The sequence below is a fragment of the Strix uralensis genome, chromosome 15 (genome assembly GCF_047716275.1).
Source record: "Strix uralensis isolate ZFMK-TIS-50842 chromosome 15, bStrUra1, whole genome shotgun sequence".
Taxonomy (NCBI): Eukaryota; Metazoa; Chordata; class Aves; order Strigiformes; family Strigidae; genus Strix; species Strix uralensis.
The window spans coordinates 10674705-10692471 of NC_133986.1; the positions used below are offsets into that span (position 1 = coordinate 10674705).

At 37.8% G+C, this 17767-nt stretch overlaps 1 protein-coding gene across 4 annotated transcripts in view; it reads left to right on the plus strand.

Annotated features, from left to right (window-relative positions):
• CAPRIN1 (cell cycle associated protein 1) overlaps positions 1–15652 on the plus strand; it is a 35823-nt gene extending 20171 nt beyond the window's left edge. For 3 of the 4 annotated variants that reach the window (XM_074885042.1, XM_074885040.1, XM_074885043.1), the window contains 10 exons: positions 3553–3708; positions 4562–4670; positions 5156–5217; positions 7456–7566; positions 8083–8232; positions 8432–8582; positions 10491–10685; positions 11862–11962; positions 12863–12926; positions 14395–15652. In XM_074885042.1, the coding sequence (XP_074741143.1) occupies positions 3553–3708; positions 4562–4670; positions 5156–5217; positions 7456–7566; positions 8083–8232; positions 8432–8582; positions 10491–10685; positions 11862–11962; positions 12863–12926; positions 14395–14459 (1164 nt within the window). In that variant the 3' untranslated portion in view covers positions 14460–15652. The other variant, XM_074885041.1, reaches the window with a different exon arrangement.
• The last annotated feature ends 2115 nt before the right edge of the window (positions 15653–17767 follow it).

Sequence of the window (17767 nt, forward strand, 5' to 3'; positions counted from 1 at the left end):
CTGCTCTTAAACTGTAAAGCTGTGTATTGCACATTTGAAATCTCAGACACTTCTTCATGGGAATAATAATAATGTGCAGTAACTGTTACCAGTATGTAAAAAAATTCAGGTTGTAGTTTTGTGTCAGACCTATTTCAGAAACTTCTAATTTTCCACACATCTTTACTAGTCAGCTAAATCTCGATTATATCAGCTTTGTTTTCAGAGAACAATACAATACAAAGAATATGTACTTCAGTTGTCCTTTCTGTCCCAATTTCTTGGACTATGTACAAATGAGCAATTTAGAAAAATTCAGAGTTGAAGACTGCTTCTTCATAACTAAGAACTTTATTTTCTCAGACTTAACACAAAAAGGGGAAGTTGAGAATAACTGTCTCTGAAACAACTCTTGCTGTTCTTACTGGCACCAAAATCCCATTTCTCTTGGGAACGCAACTGAATTGTCCTTAGGGAAGATGATGATAGACATTGTATAGAGCCTTTGTGCTCTTCAGCTCAAGGTAGTTGTGGCATTAGTGTAGTAAGAGCTGTGAATGATATCTGTTAGTTTTGGAAGCTGATAGTATTCTGAAAGAGACCATTTATGTTTACGAAGAGGACTCGTCTCTTTTTCAGTAACCCTCCAGTAGATGTGATACATTCAAGATTTATGTGCTATGGTATGTTTATAGTTTGAGAAGTGATGGTGTCTCACAGTGACATTTCTGTATGGGCCTTCCATAAATTTTGAACTGAGGAATTTGCCTGTGATTTTTCAAAGTGTATTTGCATTTGGATTATATGATGTTTTAATTTTGGTGAAGATGTCCTTTATTGGTAATAGTGGTGGTTTTGTTTGTGGAGTTTTTTTTATTGTTGTTTTGGGGTTTGTTTTTTTGTTGTTTGTTTGATTATATTTTTCTTTTAAATGCTTCCTTTGTTATAAGTATCTGAATCTGCTTGTATACAAAGTTCTCTGTGTCTTAGATTATGGAACTTTGGTTGGATGGATGTGTGTGTATTTTGTGTAGAATTGGAAACTGTTTTGTGACTGCCAGAATACAAGTTCATTCTGGTTGGTTTGTGGTCTCGTTAACCTTCTGGTTTTACCCTTCCTTCTCCCCTCCTCCTTTGCCCCCTGGCCTTCTCTACCCTGTCATTCTCCTCTGATTGTGTCTGGGCAGCTCTGCCTACTGGGAAGGTCGAGGGGCAGGGTGTCAGAATGTGAGTGTGCAATTTGATGAGTCAAATACTGTTCTGCAGAGGGAATTCTTTTCCCAAAAGGAAGGTTTCACCTTGCTGCTGGGCCCCCAAGGTGAATGGAGATGTATGGTAGGGTAGTAATTTGCTTTTTGAATAATGATCCTTTTATTTGAGTAGTCTCTGTACCTTTTTCATGCAGCAGATGGTTAGAAAACTGTAAAGTTTAGAACTACATCCTGTCCATTGTCAATTTAATATGCAAAACACAAATTTTTTTAATAGTTTCATCCTACTATGATTATAATAGGTCAGAGTACCAGGTGGTGATAATAAGACTAAAGGAATAGGCCCTTAACAGCTCCTTTTGACATTAAAAGGGCTTTGAAAAAGACACTGTAAAATACTAAGCACCATCTGAAGTTAGTACTGTATTATTTCTGAAAAAGGAAAACATTTGATAAAGTTTTGTCCCTGTTCTGTGTTCCTGATTATTCCATCAGCTTGTGTTTTCTTGAAGATAATGAATTACGAATGACTTGGACTTCATAAGTTGAGTGATAGTACTCAAATAACGGAGAACATTTTTGGTAATAATTATGTAGGAGATGAGTAGCTGCTGGTTTTACCTCTCAAGTTTCACCTAGTCAGCTGGCCTGCTTTTTTTTCTCTTTACTTCTGTTTTAAAACTCTGTAATGAGCAAGAGGTCTACATGTGTGCTCTAAACAACATTTTCAGAAAAAAAAATTTCTACTCACAGGGCTTAATTCTTAATTTGGAAACAGTCTATAATTTGAAGTTTGGGGACTGTGCAATAGAGCAGAGCAGTTGTGCTTGTTTTCCAGTGTGGACAGCTTTAGGGTATACTTCCATGGGAATTGTCAAATTGCTTCTCTTTGGGTGGCTAATAGTGGAGATTTGGATCTGAAGGAAATCTTGAAGAGTAATGTTGGTTGTGGTTGCTTTTTAATTTTGTTTAGAGATTTTTATTTTTTTTAAAATTTGCTATTATAGATGGCTAGGGATTTGATCAAGGAAAGAGTCATTTGAGTTTGTGAGGCAACTGCGTGTGCACAATGCCACATTCAAACAATGTTTGTGAATCTGAGCAAGGAGTAAGCATACTGGAAGATGCTGTAGGTTTCTTTGAGAAATTTAAAAAAAATTACAGGCTTTGAGGGTGGATAGCAGGAGTTTAGGTTTGAAGTTCAGACCTGTGATTATAAAACTGATCTAAAATAGGACTGTGATGTCACTTGTCATGACTGCTGTACAAAAATCTGTCCTCCACAGTTCTAACAAGAAACCAGATATTTTACATAAATATTTTGAGGTTTGAGTTGCATGTATGCTAATTTATATCGTGTGCAACTGTAAGTTTAAGGCTACCTGTTTATCTGGAAGATTATTAATAATTAAGAGCACATGGGAGTAGAGAGGCAATAGACAAGTTATTGACAAGGATCTTTTTAAAGGACAGTTGTTGACATGAATGCAAATTGAAAATGGCACTTCTGTATTACGGGAGTTGCCTGAAGAGCAAAACTGATTAGACACATGGAAGTGCTACTTCGTGCAGCTCAGCTGTCCTTGTAACTCTGTTTTCAAGCTGTTTGATGGGTGTTCTTAGATGCTCATGTTCAGCTTTCCTGGTTGCTTTGCTGTCTTTGATAAGGTGGTATTTGAAAGCATGTTGCTGTTTATGTGCACCGTATTGGAATACGTCTAGTAAATCTGAGCTTTCTTGCCCACTATGAGTTGTGCTTCTGCTTCTGGGCTTCTCGATGGTGCTGTCTTGCAATCTTTCTGTCACACAATGCTGCCTGCTGTTCTCTGAGATTGTCGGTCTGCTAGCTAGGATAACAGCTGTAAACTTGGGTCTAGACATGGCTATGAAAATTTAAAATTTTTGAAGTCTTAAGACCCAAAAATTCTGACTCTGCTTGGGTTTACCAAAAAGGTATGAGAAAATAATTGTTCTCCATCTGTGCGTATTTCTGAAACTTACTCTTTCCTGACTTTCTTTAAACTTCCAAATGTTGATAAAGTGCTGTCTCAAATCCTGCTCTAAGAAAATCCCCATAATTTAACGAATTTTTTGTTTGCACTGTTCTTAATGGGGAATAGAGTAGATGGAAAGAAAATAGAGCACAATCTGAACTTTCTAATCCTGCGAAGTGCTCAGGTCAGTAGCTGGCCACCAGTATTGGCATGACTGTAAGAGGATGTAGTATTTTTCTTCAAGAACACTATAGTAATTATGTCCATAATGAATTAGGCAATAGCCATACATTTCAAGAACTACTGAGTCACTTTTGTGCAGTGTTACCTTAAACTGAAATTTCAGTTGGTTGCTTGTTTCTTGTTAGGTTGTAAATTCGCTGCAGCAACAGACACAAGCTACATCTCCTCCCGTTCCTGAACCCCACACGCTCACTACTGTGGCTCAAGCAGATCCTCTTGTTAGAAGACAGCGAGTACAGGACCTTATGGCACAGATGCAGGGCCCATATAACTTCATGCAGGTATGATGAACCCACCCTATTGTGAAGTTAGAACCAAAGAAACAAAATAGCACTTTCTGGCTGTTAGTCACGATTGAAAGAGTCTGCTGTAATTTATTTCAAAACTGCAACGGTCTTTCAAACTGTATAGCGCTGCATGGCAAGATCTTATCCAAAGCCTGCAAGCCTGTATTGCTGTCAAAGTACACTTAGAAAGTTATTTAGCTTTTCAGTCCTTGTTTGTGTTAAATCTACAGAGAAGGCAGAAAGTTGTGCATCACTGGGTGCCATAGTCTATTCTGCTTAAGTGAGACCAGCTGTAAAATACCCCTTCCGTAAGCTAGTTCTAAATTTTGTGTTATGAAAAACTTCCACCACATGTGAAGGGAACACTTATTGGGTTGCTTTTGGAAGGCTCTCTTTTAACCTCTAAAGTTAGAACAACTAGAAAAGCATTGGGAGATAAGGGAATACATCAGAAAAAGCCTCTCCACCTCCTTTACAAAGAAAGAGTAGTCGCCTTGGTAACAAATGAGAGATCCACTTCTTACATTCCCTTTTTTGTTTCTTCCTACAAAGTGCTAATTTAGGATCAAGAATAAAGAATAGTTTTCTGCCTATTCTGTCTGGCTATTATAATCTCCCTCCAGTTATGTTCTTGTCAGATAACCTCAAATTTGTATACGTGGACTGAATTTTTATTGTGACAAATTTTGGCATTTTATTATCTTAACTGATTTGCTGGTTTTACCATACATTTTAATTGTGTTAACTATGGACTAAGCTTCCTTCATTGTGACCTGGTCATTTCTGTATTCTGAATCTTAATATTTAAAGAATACAGTTTTTTGTTTTTGTTTTTTTTTTTCCTCAGGACTCTATGCTGGAGTTTGAGAACCAAACACTTGATCCTGCCATTGTATCTGCACAGCCCATGAATCCAGCACAGAATTTGGACATGCCACAAATGGTTTGCCCTCCAGGTTTGTAATGGTAAATCCTAAATGTAAATATTGGTGGAGCCTGCCAGTCATCTACTAGAAATGCTTCAGTTACTGCTACGTAGTGAAAGGGTCATCACAAGTAATAATACAGCACAAATACAGTGTGTTTTTCTCAGAAATTGTATTTTTGAAGCATACTATTTGTAGACTTGCAATTGTCAATTGCTTCTGGGTTTTGCTTAGAAATGTGGAACATTTTTTAAACTTCTTTTAAATGGGCAAAACAGTTTTGTTTAGTCTTTTGGAAATTGGTGGATTATTTTGGATGACTGGAAAAAATGTACTTAGCATGGAAATGGTAATTGGTATTTTGAGTATAGCTTTGCCATGCTATACTCTAAATAATGTATACATGCCATCATAAAGATGATCATCCCTAAAATAACTGAATTAGATAAGATGGTAATGCTATTCTGTAAAAAGTTTGATTGTACTGTATAATAAGTGAAATTGTTTTACTTCAGTTCATGCTGAGTCAAGACTTGCCCAGCCTAGTCAAGTTCCTGTGCAACCAGAAGCTACACAGGTAAAATGTTTAGCAAATTGTGTTTTGGATTTTAAATTGATTTTAGGCTTGACTGATGTTATAATAGGATTTAATTCCTAACTGTATGAGAAACTCAAAGAAAAAGCTGAAGTTCCAATTTTGAGAAATTGGTTATCCCCATTATCTCTGTAGCGTAGTCACTTACGAGCATTACTATATACAGTTTGTATGCTCTGCAGACATTGCATATTTTCTGTAATTGGAGTCTTACCAGGCATTATTATCCTGTTTGGAAAACTGTCAGGTTTAGGGTTGAAGTACAAGTTTATTGAGAAAACGGCATTTCTAATTAGAGGCCCCTCAAACTGAAGGGCACAATCACAGAAGCAGTTGCAGTTTGCGTGGCTCCTTCTAATGGCCCAGGGTGGACTTCTCAGCAGTTCTTTCAATCTGTAGAGCTCACTTCAGTCTTCAGATTGGGCGTGTGGATGTGATTTGCATTTCACAAATTGACTTCCATATGCCTGTGTGTTAGGCTGCCATCACTTGAAATCTGCATTCCATGTGATGGTGAATTTTAAGTGGTTTTTTTCATGATTGAGAGGAAGGACTTTGTTTGGAATGCTGCTCAGTGTAGTCCTACTCTAATATAGCAGTTTAGCTTGAGGTTTCTCTGTGCATTCTGTTCAAGATGACAATCTTTGCCTAGAAGTGTTCTTCCATGTTAAGTTGTGTTTAGGAATATTTTTAATTTCAACAGAATCAAGTTGTCCTTTGTTTGCGTATTTGCAACAGAAATGCCAAAACCAAAGTAACTTGATTAAAGGGCAGTCTGTATCTGTTCAAGTGGGCATCAGACCACAGATAGATTTAATGGACTAACTATATAGTTTGTGTTGTGGTTTTTTTTTTTTACTTGTTAAGAACTAGTCCCAGTTACTTGCTTGGATAGTATTTTAATTTTGGGGTTGTAGAGCAGTCAGAGTGAGATTGAATGCTGTTTTCAGTTGAGATTTCCACAAATTCCTGTTTAAGTAGGATCTCCTAAACTTGCTTCTCCAATCATTGTTTATACATCATTCACCTTTTCATTAAGATGTGTCAGTTTCTTACTGAATAGTCTAGTGACTACTATGGTGTAGATGGGAACTGGCAGTGTTAGGTTAATGATTGGACTAGATGATCTTCAAGGTCCTTTCCAACCTAGTTGATTCTGTGATTCTGTGATTAAAGAACTTTCTGATACTGTATTAAACATGTGCGGCATCTGAGAGGACTCTCCTCATCTCAAGTAATGAATCTGATCCCTGTAGCTATTTGAAAACCAAAAGATAAATCTGGATAGATTGTGTATCTCAAGAGTAATGGTAGTATAAATCGCTTGCTTTATCTTGTCCAGATTAGATCTGCAAGTTTTAAATCACTTGTTTGTATAGAAACAAAAGTGTGGGGTAGTTTTTCTAGAGTTTCCTCTGTATGTACCTGCTGAAGTGCTAGTACTCTCAGCAGTTTTGTTGTTTTGTAGATGTAGAAAAAATTTTTAGCAGAGTTCTCACTGCACTGGCTTTTATTTTACTGTTAAATGATGTCTGCATACTCCAATGGATTTTTTTTTTCTTATTTTCATTACCTCAACCAGTGCCAGTGATTCTCTTGGGAGCCTTGCAAGCAGTAGCTAAACTTACCTCTTTTCTTTTGAATGTTCAGCAAGCTGATGTGAACACACCCGTCAGCTGTTATCAGTTTCCTCTTAAAGTCCCCAGTATCCTTAAGTGCAAAGTCCTCTGCTGGCTAGAGTTTTCACTGGACTCTGTGTAGGGGGAGCAGAGGGTGTAAAATGAGCAAATTGGTCCCATTGGAAACCAGCACTTCTCTATTTCTGTATGAGCTTGGAGTTCTGTCATTTAAACTTCTGTATATTTCTCTCTCTGTCCATCTTTTGTCACCTTTATTGTTATAGTAGTTGGGGTTGCATAAGACTATGACGAGAAAGGTGTTCTTCAGTAAAAGCAAATACATGTCCAGCTGATTGAGAAATATCAACAGAATACAATCTGGCAGGGAGTGGGTGGTGTGGCGTGTTAGAATGTATGTCAAGATGAGGTGGTTAAACCTCTACTTGTTAACAAGTACTTAATTTTTAATGATTGTACAGATTTGCTGGAATATACATACTTCTACTAGAGAGTACCATTCATTCCAGAGTTCTCTGATACTTTTTATAAAACTGTGTGTGAGCATTAGCTGACCTGGGGGCTTTGGGGTTTATTTTGTTAGGTTCCCTTGGTTTCTTCTACAAGCGAGGGATATACAGCCTCCCAACCGATGTATCAGCCTTCTCACACAACAGAGCAACGGCCACAGAAAGAATCGATTGACCAGATTCAGGCAAGTCAGAGTTCACAGGGGTGGGAAGGAGTCTGCTTGCAGCTGTGATCAAATGTTGGTCTGTATTTCTTTGTAAATTAAGTTTTGTGATTTTTCAGTTACTTATTGATAGGGCCACTTTGGTTCCATTTAATTTCAGAATTTTGAGCCTGTCTATGACCAGTTAAGTCCTTCATAGTAAGACTTTTAATTTACAAGATTGTGTAGTTAGAAGTAACATACCAATGTCAGTATACAAGCATAGGAAATGTGATTTTTTTTTTTTTAACATTGGCTAGCAGTTAGCCCAGAAACGTGTTCATTTCCCCATCTAGTTATTTCTAGTTGTGTTTCAAGTTAACAAGGGAGAAGACTGCTAGATTTTTCTTCTCCCATTGCTCGGTTCATTGAGGCTGTTCAGCTGAAGTAGAAAATACTCATTGTGGTGAACCTGAGGCATTGTCACTTTTAAGTGAAGTTTTTAAGTTAAATTTTTGTTATTATTGAAAAGTTGCTAAAATGTGGTTTAATTCTTAGGCTTCAATGTCACTGAATGCAGACCAGACCCCATCATCATCATCACTTCCCACTGCATCCCAGCCGCAGGTGTTCCAGGCTGGATCTAGCAAGCCTTTGCATAGCAGCGGAATCAATGTTAATGCAGCTCCATTCCAATCCATGCAAACAGTAAGTAGTAAATTCAGATTGAATCCCTTTATTTTGGTAGTCTTTCCTTTTGTTGTTACACAAACACTGGCATCAGTCCTGTAATTACATAAAATAGTCTTTGGCTGTTGACACTTGTTGACTTGCGTAGTTCTTTACATGATGCAGTGAATAATTGTAAAAAATGAATTGGACCAGAGTTATTTTTCTAACATTACAGGTATTCAACATGAATGCGCCTGTTCCTCCTGTTAATGAGCCAGAAACCCTTAAGCAGCAAAATCAGTACCAGGCCAGTTACAACCAGAGTTTCTCCAATCAGCCTCACCAAGTAGAACAATCAGATCTTCAGCAGGAACAACTCCAAACAGGTAAACTTAGTTTAGAAAAAACTAAAACTGCAAATAGCCTCTATAGAGCAGATGATCAGGCTGTGAAGTCCTAGGTGGTGTAGCAAAGCATGTCACATGTTCTCAGATGTTCCTCATCTTATGAGGCTTTCCCCTGAACAATACTGGGTTTTATTGTTCCATCACAGTTTGAATATCAAACAGCGTGAAATTCATTATATACCTCTCCAACCGTTAAAAGAATTTTGCCACTTGATGCAGTTTTATATGGGTTTAGGAATTATTCTAAAGATGAAAGCAGTATAGTGGAGTACTTGCTCTGCTGATGTTAAAGGTTGGATAATCCTTAAATTTGCTTTTAAAAAACAAAGGTTGTACTATTGGAGATGACATTTTAAAACAGAAATAGTAAGCTAGAATTGAGAACAAGTATTACACTGCTCACAGATCATGTAAGCTTCACAAAGGTCTAGAACCTTTTGCTAAAATCAGTTAGACATGGTTTGAATACCACAAGCAGAATGCTTTCCAAGTTAGCAACTTCAAAAAAACAAACAAACAGTAAAGTAGTCTGTGTATAAAGCTATTCGTCTCCAAGCACTCTCCTCACTTTCCACTGAGATAAAATTTGCAGATGCAGAGAGGGATTTTGAGTGAAGGACACGGGACAGATGACAAGGGTGAAGTGCTAACAACTACTGGAGGTGGAGTAAGGAAAAAGAGCCTGATCCTTTTTCTCTGTAACTGATGATGATCTTGAAATTTGTCTTCCTTCTTCGTGGGATACTGGGTCTTCCTCTTCTCATCCACCCACCCAAGTTTTCATTGTTTATGTTTTTTGAGCCATATGCAGCGCAAGGCAGAAAGACAGACTAGGGAGTGCTGGTGGGCCGTGCAGTGTTAAATGGTTAACTTACTGTAACAGTAAATGGAACTGTTGATGCCCAGAAAATGCAGTGGCCTTAGAACAGAACCTGCACACATTAAACATGCAAAAGGATGACCATGTGTTCCACCAGAACTGATGGGAAGCTGGGGAGAAGGGAGGATCTGTGCAAAAGTTCCATAGCACTCTGTGGCTGAGTGAAGTAGACAAAGTTGTGCTCCAGGCTGGGTGATTTCCTGCATATGAGAGGGAGTTACCACTTAGAAATTTTCTTTGAGTGGTATCACGCTAACTTCTACCGCTGTTTTGCTCTTACATACAGAATTCCATAGAATTACACTTACTGAGTCTGTAACCCTTGGATTGCTTTTGTAATCCACTTCATTCCTGACAATTCCTGTGAAGATGTTGTGACATACCTTACCTCAAAGACGTAGTCTTACTGCAAAGGTGCAGATAGTTTCAAGCTATCCATCTCACTCTTGCCTTCTGATTTATACGTCTTGTAGAAAGAATCCCCTGGCCTGTACCGTCAAAACATCAGCTCTGTTAAAATGCTCCTATCAATCTCAGCTTAGTCTGCACAGCTACACCTAACAGTTTGGTTGGTGAAGGCAGGTATTTCTTAGTGGCTCTCTGCCAGTTCAGAGGGGAGGAAGTTACAGAAGTGGGTTAACTAATTGATTTTTTTTTTTGCCTAGAGTATGTGTTGCTGATTTTTAAAGTGTTCGAAGTAGCACAGGAAGATTGTACCTGCATTAGGAATACTTGTTGCTGAGCTTATGCTAGAGACTTCTTGACACTGACTTAAATTAACTCTCTACCATTTCTGGGCTGTTTTAATATTGTTGGATATCTGGCTAGTAAACTTGGTACTTAATTCTGCAGATTATTTTTCTTTGAATGGGTGAGCATTTATTGATAGGTTCAGTGGTAGTTCAGAGCTCTGAATGTTGAGTTTGAAGATAGTATATGTGGGAACATAAATAAACACACACAGACTTTTATACTTCATTTTTTCCCCCCCCCCAATTCTAATACAGTGGTTGGTACTTACCATGGTTCCCCAGACCAGACTCATCAAGTGGCGGGTAACCACCAGCAACCTCCCCAACAGAATACTGGATTTCCACGTAACAGTCAGCCTTACTATAACAGTCGAGGAGTGTCTCGTGGTGGGTCACGTGGGGCCCGTGGCTTAATGAACGGTTACAGGGGACCGGCAAATGGATTTAGAGGTAAACAGATTTATTAAACTCTCTCATTTGACTTCTTTCTGGAAACACACTGTCAAGATACCAAGTGTTAAAACTGACCTACTGTAGTTTTTATACTGTAGTAGTATCTCTAAGATATTTAAACTTGTATTAAAAATTTTGTTTGCTTTAGCTAACTTAAGCAACTGAAATTTTAGCCATTTGTTTAGGCTTCCTACTAGGATGTAAACAGGCATTTTTTCTGTTCTGTGCTGAAGGCTTAGTGTTTGATTAGGCATCTACTGCAAGTATAAGCAAACCTGGTAATATCCAACCAAATTTCACAGCCATTGAGTGAGGAATTTAGATGCCAACTGATACTTCAAAAATGTTTTTTATTTCAGTTATGATAGAAGCAGTATTGTTTATAGTTCTGTGTTTCATGATATTGAGGATAGGCTGGATAATGTAGAAATACAAGAAGAAAAAAGTCCAAAAGTCATTACTCTGAGGGAATTAACAGGAGTGGAGGAATCATACTGTAGTTCTGGATAAATAAGAGAATTGTCATGATTCCTGGAGATAATTATATGTGGTTGTCAATGTTACAAAGATGTGTATGTTAGAATGGGAGAGACAGTTTTCTTGGCAGGTGTTCTGGGATTAGACTGAAGCACACAGTTCTGTCTGCTTTTGCCATGTTCTCTTCCTCGTGGGGTTGGAGAGTAAGAGGAGAAACCTGTATAATAAAACCACAACTGACTGTACTAGGGAATGCAGTGGGCACTGTCTGTCTGCTTAAAATTGATCTGGATTCCAAGAGTTTTAGAGCCATCCTTGGACATGGTTCCCAGCACTCAGAAGCGTCTTGGTTTAGGAGCAGCTTCTTGCTTGAGTTGGCCTTGCAGGTCACAGCTGTTACATTTAGATCCCAGTATTATGTTTAGCTCTGGATTCAATGTTATGTAAATCAAACCTCAGATTAGAGAAATGCATTGAATTGCCATCTCCCAGTTCTTACTAGGTCTTCATTCTTGTTTCTTGTAATAGTATTAGCACTGATGCTGCAAACATTTGCTTGACTTGCATGTAAACAGTACTTCCTAAAGGTTTTTTACCTCAGATTTAAGTAAAATGCTGTTAGTGCTTTTCTTTATATGGTAGCATAAAGTAATAGGTTATAATTTCCAAGTGAAAGTCTTGTGCCCTGTTCCTTAGGAGGATACGATGGCTACCGTCCTTCCTTTTCTAACACTCCAAACAGTGGTTACACGCAGCCCCAATTTAATGCTCCTCGGGATTATTCAAACTACCAGCGGGTAAGCTACCGTTACGTTGTGACAGTCTAGAAGTAGAAGAAAGTAGCTGTCAACAAAAGCACTTAAATCCATTAGTGAAAACTTTTCTGAGGACTGACTTTATTGCTAATGAAAACAAAAATTTTGGGTGCTAAACAGATAGATATTTAGAAAGAGCAGAATATCAAATGGCTGGTTATAATTGGGAATCGTGTTCTGTTTGGCTGACCTCTAAAGGAGTTAGCCTAGTAATTAGAGCAAAGTTGAGTGAGTTATAAAGAACTCAAATATAATTATTTTCACAGCTTTTCGTGAGAAAGAAACTTGAAAGATTTAAATTCTTTGAAATTAATTCTTCCAACTTGTTTGGGAATGCAAATCTTCTGCAATGCTGATCTGTTACTCTGAAATTTGTGTAGAATTTTGTTGTTCTGAATGAAGTGTGTCCAGTTTGCTCAAAGCTTACACTGACTGGAAAATGTCTAACTCTCTATGTCCCCAAACAAGTATTTACAAGCAAATGAGATGACAGATTTTGATCCTGCCATTAGAATGTTGCTTTATTTATTGACTGTGGTCCTTCAGCAAATTCATCTGTTCTGACTTCTGTGTAGTTTGAAAAACTTGAACAGTAAAGACATCTACTTATATTTCTTGTTTATATTGAACAACATATTCCGTAACTGGAGAGAGAATTTGTCTTTGTATGTTTTATTTTACCTGCTAGGTACTAGTAGGAGTAAGAATTTATTTTTTGAAGATGAATTTAAATGAATAAAATACTGTATGTTGAGGTCGGAGATGTTTTGTCAGTGCACATTGTTTTAAAAGCTCCTTATTTTACTGGCAATTAATAGCTTCCGGAGACATAACAGAATGCCCAGGTTTTATGTTGTAACTTTTTTCATTTCTTTGCTTCAGGATGGATATCAACAGAACTTCAAACGTGGCTCTGGACAAAGTGGACCTAGGGGAGCTCCTAGAGGTAATTCCTGGGTAGTGAATAATTGATCTGGACTGAATGGAAATTTTTGATCCAACTTCCGGAGTTCTGGATTTTAAAAGTGACCTCACTTCTTATTCAGCAGGTCGCAGTTGAAGAATAAGCTTACTTTCCTCTGACTTCGTAGTTGACCCTGCTTTTGAACGGGGGTTGGACTTGGAGGACCTCTTGAGGTCCCTTCTGACGTGAATTACACTGTGATCCCTTGAACTTGTGGTGGAAGTTTAGTTGGCCATTGAATGAGGAATTCTTTGAAAAGACGTTAAAACAACAATTGCTTTTGACACTTTAAATGTAGCAGCACTATTTAGTTGCCTTTTGTTAACGAAAGCCTTAGGAAAGTGATATTTTGTTTTTGGTGAGGTTTATCATGACTTGAGATCTGCTTACTAGGTGCATTAGTAGTTGGCAAGTAAGACTTGCTCATAAAGCAGACATAAGGCTTGAGCTGTCAGCCTTCAAAATTGTATGTTAACTGTTGCACTAAAAGATGTCCTGCTGCCTCTGTTGTGGAGGTCTCTTTTGATCTAAGGATACAGAACTTCCCTCCGTGCTCATCTGTTCCTTGATCCTATAGAATTGTTGCTTTTAGGTTATGGAGGTGTTTTGTCCTGTAGCTTCGTAAGAGTATTTGCCATGTGTTCATCTGAGAAAACAAAAAACCCTGCATACATGTTGAACTTGTAAATTTTATGTTCAACACAATTTCCACAGGTTTTTGGGGGGGTTTTTTTAGTAGATTTTTGGTGATGAGACTGTCTTCTGTCTCAATACAGACCTTTCCATGAGAATCTTGAGTTATCATGAGAGTGTCTTGTCCATGTGGACAGCTTGAGGCTGTCTGTGAAACCACAGTTCTGTGCGGTAGTTCAGTTTGGAAGAGTTCCGTCCTTGACTGTCTTGGTACTGAAAGCCCTATAGTGTGGAACTGTGGCCTGAAGTTCAACGTACTATTAGGTTGTGGTAAAGCTGGGAGCATATTTTAGGAAGCACAACTATAATGAAGAATTAAGTTTTGAAGTTCGTTGTCAGGGATGTGCAGGCAAATGTGAGGGGGATTCCCCAAGTGACCTACAATTATATACTGAGAGTGTGAGCTACAGGCAGTCGCTTTCTTAAGGAAGGAAGAAGATGGAAGTTAAAACATGATTAGTTAGCTCACAGTACTATTATTTAAAATACAGTAACCAATTATTGCCTCACATTACTGCAAAATGTTTTACTTGAACTGATTACAACTTTGTATTTGTGGGGAAAAAAGTATTGGGATAAAGCTGAAAACAGTAAAGACAGATTACATACTGTTTTGATTTGAAGGCGCTTTTAGAATTATAGATAGTCTAGATGCACACCTGGGAATTCTTACCCAGGTTAGACCAGAACTTTTAGGAGTTTTTTTAAATAACCTGACTTCATGCATAATTCAAGAACCTTTTTATATGTTTTCTAGGTCGTGGAGGGCCCCCAAGACCAAACAGAGGGATGCCTCAAATGAATGCTCAGCAAGTGAATTAAACAAATTCACAGGATTACGTTAAACGCCAAAAACACACTGGCCAGTGTACTATACATGTTACCAGAAGAGTTATTATCTATTTGTTCTCCCTTACAGGAAGTTTGTTGTAAAGGGACTATTTTCATTACCATAATGACAGGACTACAGTTGCCAGCTTTATATTACCTGGATATTGAAAGGAACGAAACAACGTTTACTCTGCATGTTCTGTCCTAAGCATCATCTTGAGCCTTGCACATGAGATTCAGACTCCTCACCCTTGCTAAGAGTAAAGCAAAAAAGGCAATTTCCAGGGTGATCCAATCTCCATGGTTAACTGAAGTGGCAGGAAAAAGCAAAGACTCACTTCTGACATTTAAAAGTGATGTAACAAATTTGGATAAAATCTGCAAATTCATAACGATTTACTGCGGTGGCAGTTGATAAAACTTAATGTTCCCATGAAAGGATGGAAAAGGTGAAGTGTGGCTTGGTAGCGCAACTGCATTTCAGCTTTTTCTTACTAAATTGAAGCACTGAACAGTTAAAGATGTTAGTGATGCAGATTTCCCTAAATAGACAAATAGGCTTACAGCCAGTTTTTGACAAAGAAGCAGCACCCTTAGCTGCAGCACTCCTCATCACCAGGGCCCCGTTTACTGTGGCTAAGGATTTAAGATCGCTTGCATAACTGCTAATGTAATTGTGTAATTTTTTTATTTTGAAGGAAAAAAAAAAAAGCTTTGATTTGGCACTTGAACAAAATTTTGCAACAAATGTGAGATATGATCTGGATGGCCACTGTATATTTGATGTGAAGTATTTAGATATCTATTTGAAACACTTTTAAGTTTCTTTGATAGCAATGACTTTTGTAAGGATTGGTATTCTCTATCATTCCTTATGACTTGCACATTGTCTGTCACTAATACTTGACCTTGCTGTATTATCACCTAAATAACTGATGCCGGTACTGATGGAAATATCTAATGGATAATCATAACACTTTTGGTCACATGTCCTTTTGTCTTTCCTGCAGCCTTGAAGGTTTTAAGAAATCTCAAATGCCCGCTGCTGCTGCCCTTTTAATTGCTATCTTTTGAAAAGCACCAGTATGTGTTTGAATTGATTTCCCCTTTTAAGGGAAATGACAGCCAGCAGTTACAGTTCTAATGGTATAAGCAAGACAAATAAAACATGTTTATAAAAATTGTATCCTGGAACACTGGTTTTCAACGACTGAAACAAATTTAATGTGATGGGGTGACATTTCATGAGGTTTTGGGGTTTTTTTCCCTGATAGATTCCCTTTTTCCTGAATTAGATGTAAACCCTTCTCCTGTTTTTTCTGATTTTATTCTGATAGCTGTGACTTCTGGGAAACTTTTCTTTTTATGGACTTACCTTTACATCAAGGCAGCGATGTATAAAAGAAATGGTATAAGACTAGGAGCTGGAAAATACCAAGTCTTACTCAAGTTTTACTGCGTACTTGTGGTATAATCTTTGGAAAATCACTTGTGCCTACCTTTTGCGCACATGCACTCTCTCTGCAGTGGGGAGAATATATTGATAGCTGCCTCCATAGAGGTGTTGGTAGTTCTGTTGCATTCTGTAGCACGTGCAAGAAGAAAAGTGCTATTTATGTTAAGTATTGCTTATCAAATAATTCCTACCTGTGGAAAGGTGAAATTAAGGAACAGCTACATGTTGTTTAACTGTTATATACAAAACTGAAGGTTGTTTTAACTCAGAGGGTCATTTCTACTTTGTATCAGAACTGAACTTTCAGAACTTACAGTCAGATATTTTGACTCTGTTGTGAAATAATCTGAAACTCCACAGAAATAGGTGGTAATATCACTTTTTCATGTTGTGTGTGAAGAGCACAAATGAAAAATGTTTTTACTGAGAAAAGTGATAAGCTTGTGAAGACAATATTACACACCAGACATCTTGAAACGATGCTGATGGCTAGAAGCAGCAGTTGTAGTCAAGGCCTAGAAACATTCCGTACCAGTATAACAATATAAACTGCAGTCCGGTGAGAAGTTGCTGTTCTGTTTGGGTTTTTTTTTTTTAGGAAGCTATTACTGAGATAATAGTCCCAACTGTTTTTTAACTGGAAAAAATAAAAAGACGAACCTTCTAATGTTGAACTGATGTAGGAAAACAGTGAATTCTTTTTAAAAAATATTTTATTTTTTGTGCATCGGCTTACTTTTTAAACGGTTGGTAGAACACAAGCTCTTCAGCTTTTTCCATTGCACACCAAATGCTTCTTAAATAGCTATTTGTAGTTTGACAGTAAACTTGCAGCATACTGAATTAAAGACTGCTGAATGGATCAGAACATTCCACTTAAGGTTTTGGTTTTATTTTCAACTTAAATTTATTAAAAACATTGGGTAGTTGAGAGGCCTCTTAATTGAGATACAACTTTGTGAGCCTTTTCATGTATGAAAATGGTCTTTAGAGTAGCTGCTCTGCTGTATGCTGATAGAGAGAGATGTGTTATGATAATATCAACCGTAAAACAAGTACATAAGATGTGTTTAGTCTGGGAATTTGCACTGACTCCTTTAATCTCAATACATGCGTCTAATAAACACTATACTGGAAAAATTGGCTTGAGTCACAGTATGGCACACAGATCCACTAATGGGTTTTCTGGCCTGTTCAGGGGAGCTGAAGTATCTTCACTCTTTAACTTAGCTCTAGATCTGAGTTACATCCGGATCACAAGCACTCCTAGACCCGTTTCTTTTGGAAAAGCTCATCTTTTGAACAAAGACCATTATACAAAGTGATCACATTGAGGCCAAATGGTGGCAGTTCAGGGCTGGTTCTGTTGCAGAGCCCTTCCTGGATGCTGGGGACGAGCTGTGTTTATTCTAGTTAGGTGCTGCTGTAGGATACCTCGGGCCTGATGCCTGTGGTTGGGAGGCGTGAGCGAGTAACAAAGTGCTACTTCTGAGCCTATATGTAGACACATCAGTTGCACTGTTTGGTGGTTTTACTTGATTCTTCTGTGAATCAGTCTTTGGGGAGCATAACAGCCTAGTTATGACTGCCTTCTTGCATATACAGCTACTATGAGGAGATAAGATTTTTATTTTGTCAGGGGCTTCATTATCTAATATTGCTAGGCTGTGATAACGTATAGTGGTATGTGTTTGAGAAAAAACTTTGGCTTCAGTGTCTTATTTCCTCTTGGGTGTAATACAAGGATTCTTGAGTAAATAATTTATAAATCACTAGCGTTTCTAGATATTTCTACCTAATGTTACTGTGTCTGGGAAACCTGGATCATTCCTAGACGTACTAC